At 39.3% G+C, this 24,379-nt stretch overlaps 1 protein-coding gene across 3 annotated transcripts in view; it reads left to right on the forward strand.

The window, feature by feature from the left end:
- Window positions 1-24,379, forward strand: part of Ccn (cellular communication network factor protein Ccn) — a 470,858-nt gene that overhangs the window by 411,150 nt on the left and 35,329 nt on the right. For all 3 annotated transcript variants that reach the window (XM_072299014.1, XM_072299015.1, XM_072299016.1), the window contains 2 exons: window positions 226-442; window positions 15,438-15,529. In XM_072299014.1, the coding sequence (XP_072155115.1) occupies window positions 15,440-15,529 (90 nt within the window). In that variant the 5' untranslated portion in view covers window positions 226-442; window positions 15,438-15,439. The remainder of the gene's footprint in view (window positions 1-225; window positions 443-15,437; window positions 15,530-24,379) is intronic.

Here is a 24,379-nt window from a genome sequence, read left to right on the forward strand (position 1 = left end):
TGGTACACTTTTATCTTTTCTGTGATATTTATGGATATTTCCAATAAACTTAGCCCAGTATTCTTTTCCTCCCCAAAGATGTACGCAACTTTTAGAATTATGGCAATGTTCGGTGGGATCATTTCCCCCCCCCCCCCCTCTACACTGCATACCACAATTTATAAACAGCCCCCGTGCCGAAATGACTCGTTCTGAAATCCCTGTTTTTCTTGCATGTGTTCGCAGGACTGTTCACAGGAATGCGACTGTTCCACGAGTCGGAACTTAGTTCGAAAGTGCGGGCCAGAGACAGGAAAAGGGACAAAGGATGACTGCGACTGCTGTCGGCGGTGTCAGAGACAGGGAGGCCTCGGTGAGCCCTGCCACGCCGCCGCGCCCTGCGACGCTAGTCAGGGACTTTCCTGTCATTACGACACTCAGAGACACATCAGTGTCTGCAAAAGTAAGTCAACTAAAAATATTTTCTACAAATTAACGTTCGTCAATGAACAAGTGCGTCATTTGTTCTGATTTGTCAACCCTTCACATTCCAAATGTGACGTATGGTCGTGTTCTAGGCAGAAATTCAAAAGCACTTTGTCAAGTACCTAAGTTCAATTTATGGAAACTATTACTGTTTTAAATCATCATCTTACTAAAAGCACCAGAGCACTCGTAACAAGCCTTTTTCTCGGTTGATTTCGGTCGTACGAAGTCGGAGACCACAGGGTTGAATAGAGAATTGACCCCAAGGAATCTGAATTTCATGGTCCCGTAATCCCCCCCAGCCTCCCTTGGGGGGTAAAGGGGGGGCACGATCCCAAAAGTTGGGGTCCCCGATAGAATTGCGATTCGACTGCATTAAAATCGAAAAGTACGAAACATTTCGTGTTAAATTGACCCATAAAAATCCAAAATCGGACCATGTAAAGTCCAACAATGATAACTTAAAGAGGGGGACAGCGACCCCTTCCTTAATTTCCCTTTGGTCAAAAATTGACATAGATTCTCCGGAAAAAGATATCCTGCTAAGACGGGCTTTTGACTTGTTATCGAGGAGGGTTGTGTTGGGGTTTAGGGAAGGTTCATTGTGTTGGTTTTAAAGCTGCTGGTAATGAGTATAAACTACCAAAAGCCCTCAAAAATATTTTCGGGCAAAATATCCGGTCGAGGAAACTGACGTGTTACATCTTATTAACCAAAAACATTCCCTTTCACCCCTCCAAGAAGGTTGATAAAACTAACTATGAGTCAATAAGATAGGCAAAAACCTCTCTTAAATTCTCAAGATCCACCAAGACCACATACGTCCAAAAAAATTTTCAATAAGGTTTTAATAAAAGGAGTAATCCCTTTTAGAAATGAATGCGGTATAGGCTATCGCGATCTCCGTAATGAAAGGGTTTCTGCAAACGCAAGAGTCATGCTTGTTGCATCCTGCACATTTGAAGGAAAAGGTAAATGCTCCTGCTCTCCTCACAATCAGTAGGTAAGAAAGAAGAAATCAGTTTCGTGCGGCTCGTGTATGAAAAGGTCCAAGCGAGTCGTGCTTATTGCGGAACAAATAATTGAAGGGGAAAATTCATTAGATATTTTCGACCGATTTTGTGATTTCAAGTCCTTTCGAGGGATTTACGTACATACTCATGAACTACAAAATAGGTTTTTCGATTTATTTTTTTCAATGTTCTAATTGTTAAGGACTTATTTTTTGTTTCTTCTTTTAAAACCTTATTGAGTAAGTATTTGGACATATGTGGTCCTCGTGGACCTTGAGAATTTAAGATAGGTTTTTGCCTATCTCATTGACTCATAGTTTTATCAACCTTCTTGGAGGGGTGAAAGGGAATGTTTTTGGTTAATAAAATATAACATGTCAATTTCCTTGACCGGATTTTTTGTCCGAAAATGTTTTTGAGGGTTTTTGGTTGTGTGGCGGCTAGCCACCACTCCGCCAACCAGCGCAGCTCATCGGCTGGAGCTGCGCGGCTGACACTGTCACGGCTGCATAAGCCGCGAGCTCATCTCACGTGCACACTCCGCGCCCGTCAGTCACATGGGACTCACGTCGCACATCACCCAGCGGAGCTTATACAGCCGGCCGGCTTGCCCCTTTCCAACGGCCCTGTTTAGGGCCACCACTCGATGAGCACCTCTCATGGCTTAGGCCATAGTAGTTTATATCAGCTCGTTATTCAATGGGAAAAGGTGTGGCAATAAAATATTATGTAGGTACTACTAGCTATTTGAAAATCCTGAATGAGTGGAAAGTGAACATTATCTGCTAACGCACATACACATTGAGCTAAAATTTTAATAGCACCCTCTGACTAGTGATCGGTCTGGAAATAGGTAGTTGAAAGTAGCGGAGCTGGTAGTCAAATGCATCTGTACCTACTGGAAAGGCTCACAGGAACAGGTAGACAGGGGAGGGGGAGGGGTTGAATATCAATGGCATGACTTTTGGGATTACTATTCTTTAGAGCATCCAAACATCCAAACTTTTTGCCTACAGACTCTACACCATACTCTAAGGAGCATTGTACAAGAAAAATTGTTGATGATTGCAATGAAATGAGAAATACATTCATCTCCGCTGAATACTTAATTTCTCATTGAAACATCCACATCTATATATTTAATATCCTAAGGCTTTTTTTGCCCTCCTTCAGTTTGGACAGTTTATCCTAATTCAATCTCGGAAACTACTGGACCGATTTTCCTCGGATTTGTTTTAAATGAAAGCTCTTAGGCTGTAGATGTGCCAGCACTCCTTGGTTTTTCGATTTGCGCGACCAATGTTGCAAAATTTACCTCGATTTGATGACGATATATTTGCGTTTTTGACGCTAGACGAGTCGTATGGTTGGGGGACCTCCCACCATCTGATATTCCGTTTCCCTCTCCACGTAAACCCATCCCTACCTGCTCACAACACGTGTCACCCTTCTACCCTGGCATGGGTCCTATGGCAGTATCACTCCCTTCCTTATGCTGTCCGACTCGGAACACCTGCTGCGCATTTCCTCCGTCGCATTGCTCATAATCAGTGCTCGGTTTGTCTAGGTTTCTTATTAGTGCGTCTAGAGTTTTGCTTTCTTGATTTTGTCTTTAGTTTTTTTCTTACATGAAAATTACTTAATTTTGATGTGTATTTTTCAGAAGATAATGTTCCTTTTTACGGCAGCACAGGTTTTATGAATGATTAACTTTTTCACAGCAGCTTTTGTATTCTTCCAAGAGAATCAGTGATTAATCACTGATTCTCCTGGAAGCGAAAGGGTGAAGATTAATCTTCACCCTTTCGCACCGTTTAATTTTCACAAAGTGTTTTTATTTTCTTTTACAGTAGTGTTTTTTTATTTTTCAAGGATGTTTCTTTTTCTAGAAGTAGGAGTTTATCATCATTAGTTTCTTCTTCTTTGTTTTTGAAATTATCATTTTGCCACCAGGAAGTCCTCTAATTACTTGTAGTAGTAAAATTTGGCTCGCAAAGCGAGCCAACAGTCACTCGAGGAGCGAGTGACTGGGGGTCCAGGAGGCTTGCCCCCGGCTAGCGGTGCAAGCGAGCGTAGCGAGCTGAAGCAGCTAGTAAGTAACTTATTTTTCAGGAGTTCAAATTTTTTATTCGATGCTTGACGGAAGGACTCTCAAGGATATCAATCTCTGAAAAGTGCTGAAACTGACTAACTTATCGCATGTTTTCTCAATTAATAAGTACCTAAGTATATTTTTATATTATCCAAATACAAGATGATCTTCTTAACTTGAGGGTGTCAGCAGCCTGATTGTTGAAAGTTTGGGTTTGTCGGATGGACACGGATGACACTGGTTAAAAGGCGGGGCGTGATTGATCGACTATGTCTTATCGCTGCTTTAACGTGCCTTTGTCTGGTGGAATGGACAACATACTGTCAGAAACTTGAGAGATGCCTTTAGCTTGCCGAGGGCTCCACCCGACAGAGGCACGACAGAACAGCGACAAGACATAGCGCCGACCAATCACGTCCCGCCTTTTGACCTATGTCATCTATGTCTACCCGGCAAACACAAAATTTCAACAATCAGGCTGCAGGTTCTGACAATCAATACCTATTAAAACAATTTTTTACTAACATTATTAAGTATCAGCCATTGAAAAAATAGCTGCGCATGCAATGAAATAGCATGCCTTTTTCTTGGATTAATTTCGAATAATATCGCTTCAACATAAAATTTGTCAAATCACATACTTGCCCACACAGTGCTTTAAGTTATTTTCAAAAATGCATTAGCCACGGAGTAAGTATTTGGTCATAATACAGGCATTTTAAGGATAGAATTGTGCAGAATTTACCTCTTACTTTCCTAGAGTTTTTAAGGTCCACTGACAGGCATAAACTGAAACGGCAATCTCTTGATAGGAGCATTTAGTTAATATATGGAAGTTGATATTAATGTGCAAGCTTTACATTTCTTCTGATAAATAATACCTAGTGAACTTATCACATTCAGCCTTGGACAATTAGCGGTGCAGAAACTAGGTAGGTAGATACTGAACTCCGAACACCTGATATTTTACGTGCACTGTTTCCTTGGAGTAATTATATGCTAGGAGCTGAGCTTAGATAGTACTCGCTAGGTCAACATGGAATACTTCAGTAACACAACTAGCAATAAGTGGGTGCAAACATAACCTTATGATTTGATGTAAACAAACACTCAATATGTGAATGACACAGAGGCTCCTTCTGGCAAACTGGTCCTCATTTAAAGCAGAGAACTGAAATAAAGTATTCATTAACAGGGTGGAGATTATCCCCTCACATAAGCAGCAAGAATGAGGGGCGGCGATTTAAACAAAGCTTTCCATTCCGATTTAGGTGGGTAGGTATATCCTCCCTCTTACTGGGGCTGATACGATAAGGCAAGGCTCTGAAGCAAAGTGTAGATCATGAAGATATACTTCTGGCTGGATAAAAAGATAATTTTTAAAGTAATGATAATTGGCATGTAAGTAAGAGGATCTCAATCAATCTGCTAGGGATACCATAACTCTGCGGGCCGATTATTGAAAGCTTTAAGCAGCCTGATACGACATCGAATTGCGATACATTGCAAGGTTGAGATAGGACTTTGTCCTATTGTATCGTATCGACATAGTTTCAATGATCAGGTGGCTGGGCCATCCAAGGAGATGGGTGATACATTTTGTTTGGCTTCCAGATAGAGGAGGAATGGATGCTCCTGTTTTACACAGGAATAGATGCAGCAAAATGAAGCTCTTTTTTAAGTTAAGAAAATTGAATGAGTACGTACCCTTCACGAAAGATCTTGTTAGACATTGACTGGCAAAATGGTGTTTCTAACAACTACTGACACAAAATCAAAGAGACTCGGAGAAAACCAAAGAGCTAAAACTCAACGTCAAAGACCCCCGATTCAGTGACATTAAGTTGACCTATGATTGAACTCTACTGAAAAGAAATAGAACTGTACCTCTCTTTCCCAGGTAACTACAGCCACAAAACAATTTACGCGTAAAACCAGAATGGTTAGAGATAGGTCAAAACTAATCACGCAGAAAACATGGACATGCCAATAACATGTACTTAAGAAAAACACGATCACTTCAGAGCGCATAGGCTGATAACAAAATTTAAAGCTGATGAACTTTGGTCTGAGCACAGTGGACAGTAGCATGTCGTAGGAAGGGTTGAGGCTTACATCCAGTAACTTTTAGAACATAACTCATAACACTAATAGGGTCCATTGAAAAAACTTCATCTCTGCAAGATGCGACGACTAGCATTCGTCACATGAGGAAAATATTTCTCCGATTGCGATCCACCGTTGCGCTTTCCGCTTGTGCTCTATGGTACAAATGCACGAAATGGTATAGAAATTTGTAAGGGCTGTTTTTTATGAGAATGCAATTAGGGATTTAAATGCTGCTTCATTTTGATTTTTTGGCACAACGCATCATCGTAAATTACATTTATCGCTTTCGTCAAATACAGCCAGCTAGACATAACCTAACCTCACTCATAATCCTCATCGTTCAATAAGAAGAAATCGCTTGAACATTTTAAGAGAAACAAATGAAGTAGTGTATGTGGCTCTAACAAAACAAGTGGGGCGTAAGTGTTTAAATAATAATTACGATCTAAAATGAATTGAAAATTAAATCTATTCATTAAACACAACTAAATGCAGTAGTGGTTGGAGGTTGGTAGCGACGAGGGGAATTTCGTTCCCGAAACTCGGACGGACCTAAACAGAATCAACCAATGGCATTGAACCGCCACTGGTTTTTTTCTAAATTCAAGAAATTAAAGCTAAAATTTTGAAAGTTATCTGCCGATGCTGAAGTATCCGAGCATTGAAACCCTATTAACCAGTGGCGTAACGGGCGCCCCCGCAGACCCTGCTATGCAGGGGAGCCCAAGCGCCTAGGGGGCCCTCGCGGCCCTTGGCCGCCGGAATTTTTTTCTCTCTCTCTCTTTGATGCTTAGCTTTGGTTTCAAACTATGGGCCTTTACTTACCGAGATGGCCCTTCTTCTGCTGATTTTTATTGTTAGCTCAGGGTTTTTCATACTTCTTTTGGACTGTTTCTAACTTTTTTTTTGCGGGAGGGCCCCTGCCTTCCAATGTCCACTCAGTGATTACTAAACATTTTCTCGATTCTTGGGCCTGTATGGGCCCTTCTGTAGATCCTTGGGCCTGGGCTGGGCCCCCGCCACCCTTTAGATCCTTGATCCTTTAGGGGCCCCATTTAATCGGGTACGGGATCCGGGACGGTGAGGTGAGAGGCATTCCAAGTCCAAGTCCGTGATTTGAAATGTCTCGGGCCAAAAACCGGGAAGGGGTGAGGGAAGTAGAGGGGCAGGAGGGGGGATGATTTTGGAATTTTATCGACAGGGGGGGGGGGGCCTAGAAAATATTTTGCAGGGGGGCCCAGCGGAAGTCCGTTATCCCACTGCTATTAAATGTGGTAGGAATGAAATCCTCATATCCTCAACCTTGATCTTTTGTAGGTTCCACTGGAATCGGCCAACGTGTAAGCGAGAAATTTGCTGTGAAAGGTGGTCTTGACGGGGAGGTCGGCAGTCAGTTTAGTCGTATTTTACGTAATTTGCCTTCTAAAACATTCGGAATGTTAAAATAAAGTCAAAAGCGGCACACACGGTAATATGATGATTCGGTAGGTACCCCTTTTACGGGTCTAGGATTTACCATTATCACGGAATCAGAGTGACTTTCTGAGGACCCTGAAATTCAAATTGCCCGCCAAACGGCCCCGTGCAAAGTAAAATTTTCGTCGTTTTGGGTCATTAAGTGCTTAAAACTTTTTGAAAACTCAATGGAATAAATGAAACCCTTATAAGCCATCCGGCTAACTTAGCTGCGTCCATAGACACCAAGATCGTTGGAATCCGTGCCGCCGTTTGCTCTGAATTACATTCTAAATCGAATCAATTTTCAGACTAAGGGAGTTAGGTGTGACTAAGAGTATCGGCCACCCCTTTTGCTATCGGGACTTTAGTAGGTCGTCATTTTCCTCGACCGGGGGTGGCTACCGCCACTCTTGATAAAGATTTTATATGTGAAACACTATTCCTATTTAAGTGCCTGGAGAGACTGTCTATCTCGCAAAATCGAATGCATAAAACCGTCTACCACTTTCTTTGGAGGGTAGCAGGGGCCGTCAAATGAGAAAAAAGCTTCAAAAGCAGCCCGTGGTCGAGCTGTAGGGAAGAGGTTCCTCGATGAGTCTGTCCCCGGCAAGGCATCGCTTTTAATTAACTTCAACTTGGTCGAGTGAAATACTTGCCGGGGAAGTTTATTCGGAAAACACGGACCGTCTAAGCGTGTCCGCGGTGCTCCGACTCTGCAACAACTTGCCACTCTTCCAATCTAACTTTCGGCTTCCCGGCCTCATTCTTCACGCTTCTTGACCACTCCAGGAGTTCCTTTCTGTTCATCCCAATTTCCTACCAAGATGAATCGTTTAGGAGCAATTGCGAGGTTCCTCGAGCTTATTGCTGCTGAGAAACCCTCCATGCGAACCCCTTCTTTCCTTGCAAAACAGGGGAGAAAGAGTGATCCATTGATTATATAAAAATATAAGTAATTTATTCTTAAATATTTCAATAGGCAGTTTAATCGATGGGCCTGTTGTAAACTTCAGCTGGAGCAAGAAGTAGAGTTATTTCTCATTGAAAATGGCTCAAAAATCACAATAAGCCTATCAAGGAAGTATGAAACACGGTCCCAACTTTAAAATCTGCCTTAAAAAAATATGAGTTTTTTCTCAAAGAGATACCACGGTACAGGTGAACGTTTCGTAAGGAATTCGTCCCATCAAACCCTTGCGCACTAGGGGGCCATCCATAAATTACGTAAGGTAATTTTTCCCATTTTTAGACCCCTTTCCTTCGTAAGACACCGTGAGGCATCCCGAACCCTCCCTCTCCACCCCAAAAATTACGTGAGGCTCGACTGACCCCCCCCCCCCCTTTTCAATTATCGCAGATCAGAGCCTTACGTTTTCTTTTAGAATAACAATGACATTTTTAGGCCAAAATTTCTATTAGTGAAACTAAATTTTTGAAGTTAGTTCATAGGAAATATTAATGACAAGCAAGACCCTTAGGTTCTCGAGAAACTCTTAATTTTAATTTGAAATCAAGCTGTTTTGATATTTAATTAAATGATACCCTATTTTAATTCCTGGATGAATTACATAATTTCTGCTCTACATCAGTTGAACTCAACAATCCACTATAAAATAAAATCTTACTCCCAATTTTGAAACGAATATATCCACAACTTTCGTTCATTTTTTGATGGTATATAAGTATGTTTACTTTGGGAAAATTTGCAAAATGAAACTGGCTTAAGTATGATGAATTGTTAGTGCAAAATGATGATTGTGTAATGGTAAAAAATCGTACTTCCCGTTTTGAAACGGATAATCTCCGCAACTTCCGTTGAATTGGGTTTTTCGATTGTGTGTTCGTTACGTGGAAAAATGACAAAACATAAGTGGCATCAGTTTGATGAATTGTCAGTGCAAAAGGATGATTGCGTTATAATAGTTACAAAGTGATTGGCACGGCATGATGTAAGGTTCAATTTTACGATAAGAAATATGAAAGTAAATTAATATCAATCATGAGGAAATTGTAATTTATTAATCAAAGTTTCTTAACTTTGAAGTAAGACACTCGTGCTCTTAGATCATGTCTATCTATAGCATTAGGATCAGGCATCAGTTCATCCGTTATTTCTTTCAAGCCTGGATTGCAAGCACAGGTTATAAAAAGGGCCAGGCGGCCCTTCTCACGAACGTATGCAAAGCAATCTTGAGTGTATTCGTAAAGGTACCTTGGACAATTTACATGGGTCGAGGGTAAAATAGTTGCATGTCCCAAATTATTGGGATCGACGTTCGGATCGTTTTGTAATGCGAGCTCCAAATGAGCATAGTTTTCACATCTCAATTTCTTTTTATTTAACAAAATATACCGTAATTGCTCTGACTCCATTTAAACGATCATACCACTACCAGTGATAGACTGATGAGATAGATGCCGAAAACGAAGAAGTAAATTGAGAGAATCTCTCCGGACCATTATATGATAATAGTAAAAATCCTTGCAAGACACTTTCTTCCCGCGAGGCTTTTTAGACTTGGGATCAATCAGGAAATTTTCGAAATGATAAATTTCTTGCCCTTCCCAGAAAATCAGCGGGTATTGCAAGGCATCGTGATGTTTATGAGTTTCTGGTAATCTTTTCAATTTGTCGTCTCGTGCATGCAAAATGATGTCACGTGTCCCTGATTCTAATCCTGTAACTAAAGCCACAATTTCATTAACAAATGATGCATTATATCTTCGCGAATGTTGACCAGAGAGTGTGCGATCTGGATAGATTACGATCTTATATTTTTCATTCGACATCCTCTCCAAAGCAGTTTTAAATGTTCACATGAGGTGGTTTTGCTCATGGAACATCCTTCGTAACTGTAAAGTTAAATTCTTGTTTAAACCACCTACAATTTGGCAACGCCTTTCGACTTCTTTATCTTCATCTCCGATAAAATAAATTTGGAGAAAATTACTGGCCTTATTTTTCATCGGAAAGAGAGAACCGATCAAATGATAAATCCGTCCCTGAACAGCGAAAGTCAGGGAAAAAAAACTATCTCGAATTTCATGATCGGTCCCAAACGATATCATCTGGAAAGCTGAGTTGAACTTCTGCAAAGAACTCACAGAATTTTCAGAAGAACTGTCACCACCTACTAACAAACCCTTTAATGGCTGAGGAGGTACTTTCAGTAAAGCAAGAGATACCTTACTTTCACTGCAACGCATGCCTAGCTTTCCTCTTTCTATTTTAAAGCACCACAGAATCCACACTCTAGAGCCATCGAACCGATAATGACCAAACGATGCGTTGTATGATCAAACCCGCAATCGTACTTGAATCCCATCCTTTTCAAAACCAACAAAGGATTCAGCTTTGCGAATGTTTTTGATTTATTATCAGAGGCATCTTCTTCATCTCTTGCACCCGAAGTAACCGCGTCGCTAACTTGTCGATCTAATCTTATCTTTCTAATTTTTCTTACCTTACAGGAATTAAAATTCCATCTACCCAAATTAATCTTTCGCTTTGGAGTTACTATTTATATAGGCATAGTATTCACAGATTAGGCCATAGGTAAGTATAGTACTGTAATATCCCGGTATCCGCGAGGGTTACGTCCCGCGAAAACCCCGCGGATACCGAATTCGCGGCTACGGGGGCATTGGTCTTATGGAAAATGAAGGGTTAGGGGACATGTCAAATGAAAAATGCTTACATTCACCTATGGTTTGCAGAAGAAATTCCTTGGTCCATCGTTTGTTTGAGAGAAGTGGTGTTGGGGGGTAGAAACTCGATAATGATGTTAGGATGAGCGTATTCTAGTAGTTCTGCGCTGTGCGCTGTCGCGTTGTCTAACAGCAACAATGCCTTGAAGGCAAGATTTTTGGATTTGAGGTAGTGCTCCACTTCGTGTACAAAGCAATCATTGAACCAATCCAAGAAAGTTACCGCGGTCGCGCAAGCTTTTTTGTTTGCTCGTCAAAACACTGGTGGGCTATTTTTTCCTTATTTTTCAGAGTTTTTGGATTTTGAACCTTACACTTTTATAGATGACGAAGGGTAAAACAGAGTCACGAAAGTAACTTCATAAACAAAATGATTGTAGACGAAAAGTAAACAAAGCCGAGGAGAATGGAAAGGAGTATCAACTGACCGAGCCGAAACAAGTTAGCGGGCGCAGATGAACGCGAAACCCTAACGACGACAACGGAAAATTCCAATAAACTCGAATTTTCCCGCCACAAGTGCCCCACTCCGATTCGCGGTCCCCTAGAATTTTCTTCCCGCCCTAGTGGCGGCAAGGAGGCTATGAGTGCGAACAAAATTAGTGGCTGACCTCCGCGAACGCATGGCGCACACCATCCAAAAAACCGCCCCGAGATCCATACGGCGGTTGCGAAGATTACCCCTTACAAAGGAGCGGGATAGACAAAAAACGGGTCCAAGGTAAAAATGTTTGGACGGCCCGTTGAATAGCATTGTTTGATCGGTGTGCTTTGCTATGGTGCATGCGAGTGATTTCAAAAAGCGAGCCCTACTGACACGCTTAAAAGGGGACCCCTCTGAGGATTCGTCTATAATAATCGCTCCTCGCTGATTCCGACTGGTATTTTCTGAAAAATAGACGCTTATCACCAATCTTAACCTACCTCAGGTTTGCTTAACTCTTTTTTCTCCTCAATCAGGCACATTTCAAGGAAGTGTTGATCCTCTTCTTATCTTACGTTTTTTCCCCAAAAAAGATGTAATCATTTATGCAATCAGAGAGAATGAAAGAAAAACACCCGATAAATTTATATGCAACGAAACCATAAGAAAAACAAGCGGGAAAGTTCTAACACTGTCGTATTAGAAAAGTGCTCAGGTGTTAGTGAATGTATTTAGTGAAGCAAGGAAGTATAAACTCCGTCGACTTGGCTGGGAAATGGAAGTAAAACATCAGCTGATAGTAAAAAAAGGTTACCAAGGAAACCGTAAACGCGTTTTTTCGTTTCCCGAAAATGATAGCCACCGTTGAGCTCATCAGGCGCTTTTTTTTCAGGCTTCATTTAAGTTCAACGATCAATTTCGATAAGAATTACTTTACCGCTAAGAAATTTTCTTATAGACAAACGATTGAAACTACTTGCGCATCACGTTAAAAGCATAAAATTCAGTTTTCACAGCTTTATTTATTTTAAAAATGGACCTCCCCCCCCCCAAAAAAGCCTACACATCGAAGAGCTGGTGCGCCATTTAAACGAATTAGCACTAGTATACTAGTGCTCTAGAGGCAAGTCGAAATCAAAAAGCGCTGCTTATCGGCTGAGCGCTTAAAACAAAAGTGAGCTCATATCGATTCGGAACTCGGACCTAACTGTCGTTGAACAGTTTTCAGACCGCTATGCCACCGATAATCTTCTTAAAAAGTAAATATGAACTTTTGCTTTTTCAGTGAGTCAAATCGTGGAAGGAGATCCACGGTTTTCCCTTCTCTCCTTTCGATGGGACTGACGTCCCATCCAAATGCGTTTTTGTATTAATGTTCAAATGATGGGAAGTTCCGGCAATGGGTTTCTGTGACAAAATCAGTTTTTTCTTGGGAGTCTCCAAAATGTATTCATCATAGTGATCAAATTTCCAATTACGTAGAAGAAGGGTTCGTAGAGCGAACCGAATGTCACTTGCGTAGCGAGTATCAGGGGGTCCAGGGGGCGCAGCCTCTCAGCCAGCCGTGAGGGTTGCGCGAAGTGCGCCCATGACGGCTATAGTAATATGTAACAATCTTCCGTTAGCATACATCTAGAAACCTTTCAATGATAATTATAGATATTTAAAACAAAAAAACTGAATATTCACCGAAAAGAAGAAAATGCAAAGAGGTTTCACTCATTGTTTGCTTTTTAAATACGCCAAAAGTTAATTATTCATTTGTTGACAAAAGAAGTTTGAGAAGTTCACTTAGAGTTGTTGTTCCCGTTACGCGAATATAATTATTGCTCATTTTTGAAGCACTTTACATTTATTTTGGCCCAATGATGCACACAATTTCTACGCTTCACTTTTGTTTCCTCAGATTTTCCAAATCATACACTCCGACTGAAAATCCGCGCCTTTGACGATGAAAATCCACCCGCATGGAGCAACTGTACAGGATACAAGAATTACAAAAATATTGTCTTTGAGATTAACGAGCGAACGCAAAAATACGGCGTGCGCTGTTTTTTTTATTCTTGGTATCTCCACGAGAGCGCAGCGAAACTCCGCTTTCTGTAAACGCATTACTCGCGCTAATGCGAACAGTTTTGACTTGCTGCAGCGGGCAAAAAAATGAAAACGCTAAGTTGGGCGTTGGCCTTCGGAATACTGGTGGGATGGGGGGGGGGGGGGGTATGAAAAGAGCGGATGTGGGAAATGCACCGGACTCGACGGGCTGACGGAGTGGGATTAAGAATAAATACAATCATTTTATTCATTAAGTTGCGAAGTTATGATAAAAACAGGCATTAACATAAACTTTCAGACCACATCGCCCGGCTGCCGGATCTACACTCCAATTGCCGGAGTTTCCCTAAAGGTGAGACGAAAGCTGATTGTTTTAACTTTAGAATTTTAGACTGTTTTAACTTTGGAATGTTATAATTTTAGAAACGAAGGAGTGAAATTCTCATTCGAAGAGTGCCGAACTGGTCAGCCATCCTCGAATCAGTTCGCTTGCTTTCGCTTATAAATGCATATTTTAAATCAGCGCGGCGCATTCTTAGGCTTTTTTTAAAACAACCAAGTAACTTAGACGCTTGGTATTCATTGCACATAAATTAGAAAGCCCCAGAATAAGAAAAAACTTTAAATCATAATTATTGACGCGATAAGTAAACTTTTTACACGCTTTGGAAAATCTCAGAAGTTCGCGGTAGTCACTTTTCGGTAAGGAACTAAGGGACTCGGTTATTGTATCGAGTGAGGGGTCGAAACGATCGCAAAGGCGGTATACTACGTATACGCGCCAAAAATGCAATTCCTCTAATTTTTGGAGTCGAATGTGCAATTTAATCTAGTTTTTCTAGAAATGTACAAAATTTACTGTCCCTAAATATTTGCAACCTTCCTTAGATATAAACATGAACGTATATTTTTATTAGTTTCCTCGTTTGTGTAAAACATAATAAGGCATTTGTGAACTTTTCCATTGAAGTACGCATTTTCCGACTTCAGCCACTGATATTCTACCGGGTCACTCTGGCAACATTGGAAAGCTCATGCGGCATTCTTCCGTAGCAAGGTAACATTGAGAGTAGAGCACAAGATACAATCAAGATGCAGACAAAAGATTCAGAGAAACAAAGTATATTTCAAGAAATATTGTGTTTACATTCCCTTCGAAACTTGCTCATAAAACCACCTCATATTCATAAATTTGTCGTCAAACGACATGGCCCTTACGATTCCGTCTCGGAACGGTGACAGAGTTGAGTCTCAAAGTTTACAGTCAGTCGCGAAGTTTAATTGGGGAATTTTGATTTATGGGTCCTTTGTATGGATGGGTAAAGTTTGATAGGTGCGCGCCGATTAAAAGTTGAACGAAACTGTCAGCATTTCTCAAACGCACGCACTTCCACCCGGAGCTCGTATTTCAAACGCAGAAATACATTTCGTTTCCGCTCGCAAAGAGTGTCTGGGGAGTGTTTCCGCGTCTGTAAATCAAATTAGGTATACATCTTTTTTCTTGTCGTTAAATTAATTTGTCAGCGTGTTATTTGTACAGGTAACGATTTCTTGTAAAAGAATCTACTTCAAAATCGAAAGGTTCAATGCATTAACTTGTGAAATGTATCTTTGTAATTTTAGGATAATTGAGAACAAAAGTAATTTTTTACAAAACGATGATCAGTGATGCTCATATGATGAGTGTTTCATAAAATACCTTCTTTTGAATCGGTATGATTAGGTTTTTCATACTAAAGCTTTATTTTTGAGTATTTCCTACAAACATATTGGTTAGTCGCATCTTAAGAGATCTTTATATACATTTAGACTCATCGTATTTGCCCTATACGAATTTCCTAATTTCATGTATATTTCTGCTCTAATCGTAAGCAAATAAAATTATGATGTTTCATAATCTCTCTGAATTCAAGGAGGTAATGTAAGTATGTTCTATATTATAATGACAAGATAATGGTGTATCGTAAAAAAATTAAAGAAAATGAGGCTTCACTTTATTTTTCAAACCTTAGTAAATGCAATTATTCGTAGTAATAACCCTCGATACATTTTAACGATAGGAAAAATAATCTTAATTCATACGTAAAAAAATCCTGTTCTCATTTTGTTTCAGGAATGGCTGGGAAACCATGTATTGTAAATAACTGCACATATCCGGACGCGCAAACATTTACTTTAGACTGCCGAACGCAGTGTGTTTGTCGAGTAAGTCGCTCATTCTTTCCAATGTATTGTAATTTCATAAAGAAGCAATATTTTAATTTACCGTAGAGAGGTAGTCAGTAGGTAGTAGAGTTGGTAGTAATAGTAGAGAGGAATTCATAGCGGTTTGAGGCCGCTGTATAAAGCGCCTTCAATCTGGCGAGATACAACATCCTGACCGGAGAGTTGTAACCTTTACGTAACCCGCGCCTTCGTGCTTACTCTAAGGTGAATCAACAATGACATTAAACAATTTTTTATTTATTTCACTACTTCCTGAAAAATTGTAAACATTTGTGCAATCTGAAATAAAAATCCAGTTGCTCTCAAATAAACCAAATCAGTTAATTCAATGAAATCAAATTGACATTATTATATATTGTTTCATTCAGTCCCTGTTTCTTTTTTAATGAGTTATAATTTTTTCTCAAATTCCTGCTATTAATTCTTATTAAATGTAGTTAAAAAGCACGCTCTTTCTGAAGGTTTTTTTCTTCTTTTTGAATTAGAGGAGTTTTAATGAAAATAAAACTCATTGAGGTTCATTGATGAGAAAGCACGGTTGCAAATTTTTATTTTGCGTTGAACAGACTTCTTCAAAAATGAAGTCCATCAAGAAACTTTTGCCGTTTGTGACACTTCAAAAGATATGTTCATATTTCAAAAGCATCAAGAATCCAATGAGATGATGTCAACTCAAAGGAATAGGGAATGGATTATGTCATGAAGAGGAAAGCAAAGAGAAATCTTACTTTTAAAAAATCTTAAACTTTTTCAAAACGTTTGTACATCCAGCATTACATTCGAAATTCCAAACTGAAAATGTGCTGACCTAAACTTCAGGGCAAATTACTTATTTTTCAAACAAACTTTGCAGCGTTTCAAACAAAGATTCATGTTTTTCAAGATAGAAAAAATTGATAAAAACGCGATTGTAGTCCCTTCTCAAACGAATTTTCTTCACTTTGGACGTACTGATAGCTAAAGGAGAAAAAAAAACTCCGTTTCAGATTCCGATCATCGGCTTCGGTCGCTTTACGTTATCCGAGCATGAGCTCGGAATGCGGAAATTTCTCCCTCGAGGGGCAAACTTCAGTCGAAAGCATAAACAAAGAAAACGACGGCTAATAATAAGGAAACGATATAGGGATATACTACACAAGATCGCACGGGGACAGAATTGGGAATTGAGGCTAAAGGCATTGTTTCAATTGATTTACCCTGCCACTCGAAAAAAAGATGCAGGCGTCGGTAGCAGGTGTGATCTCGAGGGACTAATATCCACACCTGTCCAATTTTTTGGAACTAGAGGGTATGGAGTTACCTAGACAGAGTTTTAGGATGCCTTGAATATGAGATTTTCGGCCGTGAAATGTTGTTGGAGAAACCGATGGACATTCAAATCATTTGGCCAAGTTTGCAACGTTAAACTTCCGAGCAGGAAGCGGAAAAGTAGGTTATTGACTCCCGGAAGTTTATATGGTCAAGAAATAAAGAGGCTAAGATATAAGATAGGCTCGTAGAAAGCTTAAATCGGATTCGCTTTTGTTCGTTTAAAAGTTCCTACTCATTTGTTTCCCTAACAGGAGTATACAAATAGACTCTGATGAAACATTAAATTAGTCGTTCTCATCATATCTCGGAAATATAACGACAGATTTGAATGTGTTCATTTTGGTTTACCCACATAAAATACTATCTGAAAACTTGCAACTTTGCAAATTGAGGTATGAATTTTTTTACTCCACCTTCGGTGATGAGGACTGTGGTATAATATACAGGGTGTTTCAGACCACCCGTACCAGGCCTTTTTCTCGGTTGGTTTAGGTCGCACGAAGTCGGAGACCGCGGGGTTGAATAGGGAATTGACCCCAAGGAATCCGAATTTTGTGGTCCCGAAACCCCCCCCACCCTCCCTTGGGGGGTTAAGGGGGGTCACGATGCTAAAAGTCACGGTGCCCGACCGAATTGCGGATTAATCGCATCAGAATTGGAAAGCACGGAAAATTTCACGTGAAATTTACCCCTAAAAATCCAAAATCGGACCATCCAAGGCCCAAAAATGACCCCCTAAAGAGGGGGCCAGTACCCCCTCCATAATTTCTCTTTGGTCTCAAAATTGACGTAAATTCTCCAGAAAAAGACAGTTTCCCAAGTAATCGACCTCAAGAAATCCAAATTTCATGGTCCCGAAGCTCCTCTAACGTCCCTTGGGGGGTAAATCGGGGGGGGGGGGCCAATTTTAAAAATCGGGGCTCCTTTCCGAATCCCAAATTGATTGCATCCAAATTGAGGAGCAGAACACATTTACATCTTAAGTGACTCCTAAGAGTTCTAATAGACCCCCTGTACGGCAGAAAGTAACCCCCTGAGAAGGGGGGACTCGCCCCCGCCAAAAATTTCTCAGGATTTCTCTTTGGTCGCAAAATTGACGTCGATTCTCCAGAAAAAGACGGTTTCCCATGTAATCGACCCCGAGGAGCTCAGGGAACATGAAATTTGGATTTCTTGAGGTCGATTACCTGGGAAACCGTCTTTTTCTGGAAAATTCACGTCAATTTTAAGACCAAAGAGAAATTATGGAGGGGGGTACTGGCCCCCTCTTTAGGGGGTCATTTTTGGGCCTTGGATGGTCCGATTTTGGATTTTTAGGGGTCAATTTCACGTGAAATTTTTCGTGCTTTCCAATTCTGATGCGATTAATCCGCAATTCGGTCGGGAACCGTGACTTTTAGCATCGTGACCCCCCTTTACCCCCCAAGGGGAGGGTGTGGGGGGGGGTTTCGGGACCACGAAATTCGGATTCCTTGGGGTCAATTACCTATTCAACCCGCGGTCTCCGACTTCGTGCGACCTAAACTAACCGAGAAAAAGGCCTGGTACGGGTGGTCTGAAACACCCTGTATAACCACAAAAAACCCTCAAAAAGGGTAAAAATTCCGCCAAGCCTATGAGATCTTATCACGAAATTAGCAGGTATTTATGTTAACAAATTTTAAAAAAGGAGAGGGGGGAGGGATAGTTATCTCTTGAAAATTACAGAAGGAGAAAAGAAAAGCAACTCAAATTCTGTTTTCCATTTCAAACCTCAGAATGTCTGATATCATTTGAGGTCAAGATTTTTTAAGTCCAGGCACGCCCCAGAACTAGAACGAGCAAACGGGAAATTAATTCTGCTTAGAGTCCCCTTCAGATAGTCTCGGACGCAACCAGCTTACCTTTGAAGCTAGTTTGGTTGCCTGGGTCACTAAAACAAGGAAAGATAATTGCACTAAAAAAAAAGGAAATGTCGAAGTAGCATTAACCGCCATGTTGAAATGACATCACAGAAATTATGTTGATATAGGCTGCACTCCCCGTAACCCAACATGGTTTGACTTAATTCTACATTTGCCGTCATGTTGAATCAACATGACCGAGAATGCTTCTACCTGTCATGTTGAATCAACATGACGGTAATATTCGAGTAACATTACGCATGTTAATTCAACCAAATTCATGTAAATTTAGCATTATGTCAGACTGAAACTGCATTACACATGTTGTTTTACCATTCCTTTGGTTGAAAGAACATTAACATTTTGTTGAATTAGCATATGCAGTGTTATGTTACCATTTGCTTTCATATTGTTTCAGGAGTACCGTGGTGCTCTTGAAACATCATCTACGTACTGAAAAGGGGGATGGCGTGTTCTCCTCATCTCCCTCCCCCTCCCCCTCCCCCTCCCTCCATTCATGATTTCGTTTCATAAGCTAGACATCTAAGCCACCTGACTCGATAGTCTTGACACTTAGACAAGATTGTCTACTCACAGCGAGTAACGTTCAAATTAAAAATAGCGTACCTACTTTTTATTCAGAGAACTGGTACTATTACTCTTTTCAAACCATTCGTTGGTACATTCTGAAAAAGTCTCTTAAGAAATACGTCCCAAAGTATTTACTTAAAAAAATTTCTGGATACCCAATTGATAAAGGTAAAAACACAATTGAGACACTTTCGGAAACAAAATAAATCGACTCGAATAACGGTATTAACGCTCACCATGACAATAAATAAATGGTAATATGGTAATAATACTTACACATGAAACAAAAAGAATTACTTTTAAGTTGATGATAGTTTATTATTATTCGTTCAAAAACATTTTCGCTCGTGTGGTTAAAGCTCTTAGAATCATACGTTTCTAATTATTTGATTATATTTTTTATTTTCAATGTTTGATTTATTTATATTATTAATTATTAATTATTATCATGATATAAAATAAGAATAAAAATGACAATCGTAAACACTGAAGAAAGTGAACATCGTTGTTGGAGGAGAAAAAAATAGTTCGTGATAAATTGTTAATTTTTATATGGTGCATAATGTAAATTCCTTTTCGTAAATAGTGAATGGAAAAAAGGAAAAACCTAACAATCTGATGCGGTATGCATTTCACACAACTTAGACGGCAAAAAAAGGAAAAAGTAATTCAGTGGGATATGGAAACACTTAAAATTCGTCCTTTGGAACCATAAGCCCGGATGGCTCGGTTGGTAGAACACTCCGCTTGTAATAGGTAGGTCCCGCGTTCAAATCCCGAAAAAGTCGGAAAAATTTGATAGGTCGGATGGGATGATTCTGGGTTGAGAGTAGTACCGGAAGTATAACTACATTAAAATGCGATTCAATTTTCATAAAAATAACGTAATTTATTTTAATTTGTAGCATTTGACGTACTCGTATATCAACATGATTGTCATGTTAAATCAACATGATTGTCATGTTAAATCAAAACGACAGCATGTTAAGTCAACGTGACGACAGTCATGTTGATTTAACATGACGGCTATCATGTTTCTTCAACATTTTTGATTATGTTCCCGTAACATGCTGTAAGCTTGTACCCGTTTTTAAGACGCCCGTCATGCTGAATCAAGCTTGCTCAAGCTTAAAGTAACATTTTTTTTTTTTGAGCGTGGATTTGCTTCCTTCGAGAAGATGGCGAGGGATAAAATAAGCAGTTCTTTTTTCAGTCTCAAACCTCAAAATATTTGATATCTTTTGAAGTCAAGATTTTTTACCATCTCCTCATCTCACTTTTATTTTCGTTTTGCATTTTAGGAAACAAATTCCACTCTTATACATCATTTAACTTTCTTTAATTTTTCGCTAATTATTCCCCTTCATTTCAGGTAGCCGCAACTCTTCTTACCTACAAAAGCTATGTAAGGAACCATTGTATAATACTTACGAGACCTTTCTCGTTTAGATCAAGAATAGAATAAATGTATTCAATTCAGATTCTGGCACCTTCTTTGAAAATTAAAAAAAGAAGTCAGGTAGATGAAGGTAGAATTTTTAAGAAGAGCCAAAATAAATTAGTTAAAAAATAAAAAATTCCGGCGAGACGGTCCCGATACTCTTGTGGGTGTGGTATGGGTGAAAGGGTAGTGCCAATAATAAGGGTAGAAGAGCGAGGTTCAAAATTGCCGAAAAATGAAAATGCATCTTTTTACCAGTTCGAGTCGATTTTTCTTTCTTTTTTTTCACCACTCGCCCACCTAGGTCCTTCAAAATTCAGGACGGCTAATTATTACTGTGAGCGCCAGGCGGAAAAATCATAAATTTGACGGTCAGCTCCTTCATTTCAAGTGAACGAATAAATTTCTAAATTAGTCCTCGGGATCTGCCACGAAACAAATTTCATAAGCTTAAAGTGCTAGCGGGAATTTAAGAGGAGTTTTTTTGAGCATTCAAGTAATCCTTCCATTGTTGTTTTACTTGCAATGCTTGAGGCTATACGTTGGTGTCGAAAAGAAGATGGGCTGCAGCTGACACTCAAATGATACGTATCGGGACCGTCTCGCCAGAATTTTTTATTTTTTTGGTAATTTTTTTTGGCTCTTTTTAAAAATTCTACCTTCATCTGCCTGACTTCTTTATGTCATGGGAACGGAGTTCCCCATGATTTTACAATCGTTCCGTTGCTATTGCTATGGGATTCCCTATGCCTCTGCGACCTTGAGCGTTTCGCCCAGTCTTCGATTTTTGGTTGATTTTCCGATGTATCAAAAACCGTTGTATTTTTTAGCCAATCATGTCTCTACGTCAAGTTGTGTTGATTTCTAAAATTCGCTTTCAGCGAGTTTTTTTCCACCTTGAGATGTCGTGTCTGACTGGTAAATCTGCGCAGAACCACGAAGTTCCGATTTTGGGCAAATTCTTTTTTTTGGGAGGTTCTGATTGGTTATTTTTTGCCATCAGTTTTCTGTTCGTTGGTGCAAAAGATCGCCTACCTCGGTGCTCATGAGAAGCCGCCATTATCCCACCTCAAATTTGAAAAATAGAAGTAAAGAAATAATAACCATCGTACGAGGTGGAAAATTGTTCTGGAGGACTCGTTACGGACCAAGAAGTCAAAATCAGAGCTCGATTGATTGATTTAATTCATGGATAAACAAATATCGCCTCAGCTTACTGCCGCGATGGCAGATGCATGCTGAGATGAACCCTGAGAGACATGAAAACAGTGCGAACCATGGCTCCTACAGCAATGCGCTTAGCTCATTTCTCTCATATCCCAAAAGCAACAAAGCGTCAAGGTCTCTTGTGATAAGTCCCGCCCATTGCCCGAGTCTTTTGTATGCTATTTGACTCTCTCACACGCTGATTCGTTATAGCCTAGTTGACTAAACAGCCTCATATTTTTGATTAGGTGCGGGCAATAGGCGATCGGGAGTTCCATACCCGACGATGGGTGTTACTTTTTAATGGTTGTATTGAATGTTTTAGACTAATCATCAAAAGATAATTAATACTAGATGATAAATGTACGAACATTTTCTCGTGAGTTAATATGTTAAACAAAAATACTGGAATATACCTCCTTCATATAATCAGCCACATGTTCCCCCAAATTAATGACGTTATTTTCTTTTTTCAATAAAGTTAATTTGCATTCAACGTTCGTAAGTTAAGCAAAAAGTACCTATTGATACAAAAAGAAAGACATGAAAATAGTATGTCTAACATTTCAGTTGTTTTTTTTTTATTTATTTTTTGTTTTTTGTTTTTTCAATAAAACAAATTGACTGGGATTAGAATCATTGTATCTCTGAAGACAAAAGCTAAGCTAAGTTTTTTGATACAGAAATACTAATATATTCATCCTTTATATAATCAGGGAGATGTTGACCCAAATATTGATGTATATTTCCTCTGTTCGCCCAAATTAATGATGGTATTTTCTTTTTTCAATAAAATTAATTTACATTCCACGTTCTTAAAGCAATATTTTCTCCAAAATTCAGCAAAAAATAACAATTTATACCTACGCAAAAAGTAAATAAATAAATAAATAAATAAATAAAGCAATGACATGAAAGTAGTATAGGTAGTACACATCTAACATTTCAGTTACGTCTATTTGAATGAAAAAAATGGCAACTTAGGTCACTTATGATGCGTATTCGGGCATATGCGTAGAGTAAAAATATCATAATTTACGCCGGAAAAACGAAACTGAAAGTTAAATGCGTTAACTTCCGAAAACCATACATAATCCAACGAAAATAAATAATTGGTAAATAACAGCTTTCTTGTATGCAAAGAAAAAAAATTAAAAATGTTAAAAAAGAGATGTCGACACAAAATTACATAGCCCCTTCAATTCTGAAGATACTACAAACGAACTGTACCTTAACATTTTCATATCCCAGAAGCAAAAGTTCCCATGACGAATATTGCTATCGCTAGCGATTGCAAAAACCAACTTGTTTTAATTTTCAAAGAGTGTGCCAGAATCTGAATTGAATACATTTATTCTATTCTTGATCTAAACGAGGAAGGTCTCGTAAGTATTATACAATGGTTCCTTACATAGCTATTGTAGGTAAGAAGAGTTGCGGCTACCTGAAATGAAGGGGAATAATTAGCGAAAAATTAAAGAAAGTTAAATGATGTATAAGAGTGGAATTTGTTTCCTAAAATGCAAAACGAAAATAAAAGTGAGATGAGGAGATGGTAAAAAATCTTGACTTCAAAAGATATCAAATATTTTGAGGTTTGAGACTGAAAAAAGAACTGCTTATTTTATCCCTCGCCATCTTCTCGAAGGAAGCAAATCCAATTATCTTTCCTTGTTTTAGTGACCCAGGCAACCAAACTAGCTTCAAAGGTAAGCTGGTTGCGTCCGAGACTATCGGAAGGGGACTCTAAGCAGAATTAATTTCCCGTTTGCTCGTTCTAGTTCTGGGGCGTGCCTAGACTTAAAAAATCTTGACCTCAAATGATATCAGACATTTTGAGGTTTGAAATGGAAAACAGAATTTGAGTTGCTTTTCTTTTCTCCTTCTGTAATTTTCAAGAGATAACTATCCCTCCCCCCTCTCCTTTTTTAAAATTTGTAAACATAAATACCTACTAATTTTGTGATAAGATCTCATAGGCTTGGCGGAATTTTTACCCTTTTTGAGGGTTTTTTGTGGTTATATCAGTTATTTTTGGCTTTTCTGCACATGCTGAGACCATTAGACGCTTAATAAAAGGGAGGAAAATGTTAAGCTATGAATATTGGTGGATAAGGATTCTTTAAAACAAAGTTCCTTCTTGATGTTATGCTTCCCCTGGAGATGAAAAATATCTCTATCTAAATTTTAAAGACAAGGAGAACAAAATTGAAAACAGGCACTCACGATAAAATACTGCTAGCATTTATGCTGCCTACATTAATTCTTTTTAAATGGAGTTATGAGGTGAAGCTTAAACTAAGGAAACGACTTGAAAAACTATGTTAGGTAAAAAAAAAAAAGGTCAACTTTGGTTTGAACTACATTTACCTAATCAGAGCATCCAAAATTTTACAG

Source organism: Bemisia tabaci, chromosome 3 (assembly GCF_918797505.1).
Source record: "Bemisia tabaci chromosome 3, PGI_BMITA_v3".
In the NCBI taxonomy this organism is placed as follows: domain Eukaryota; kingdom Metazoa; phylum Arthropoda; class Insecta; order Hemiptera; family Aleyrodidae; genus Bemisia; species Bemisia tabaci.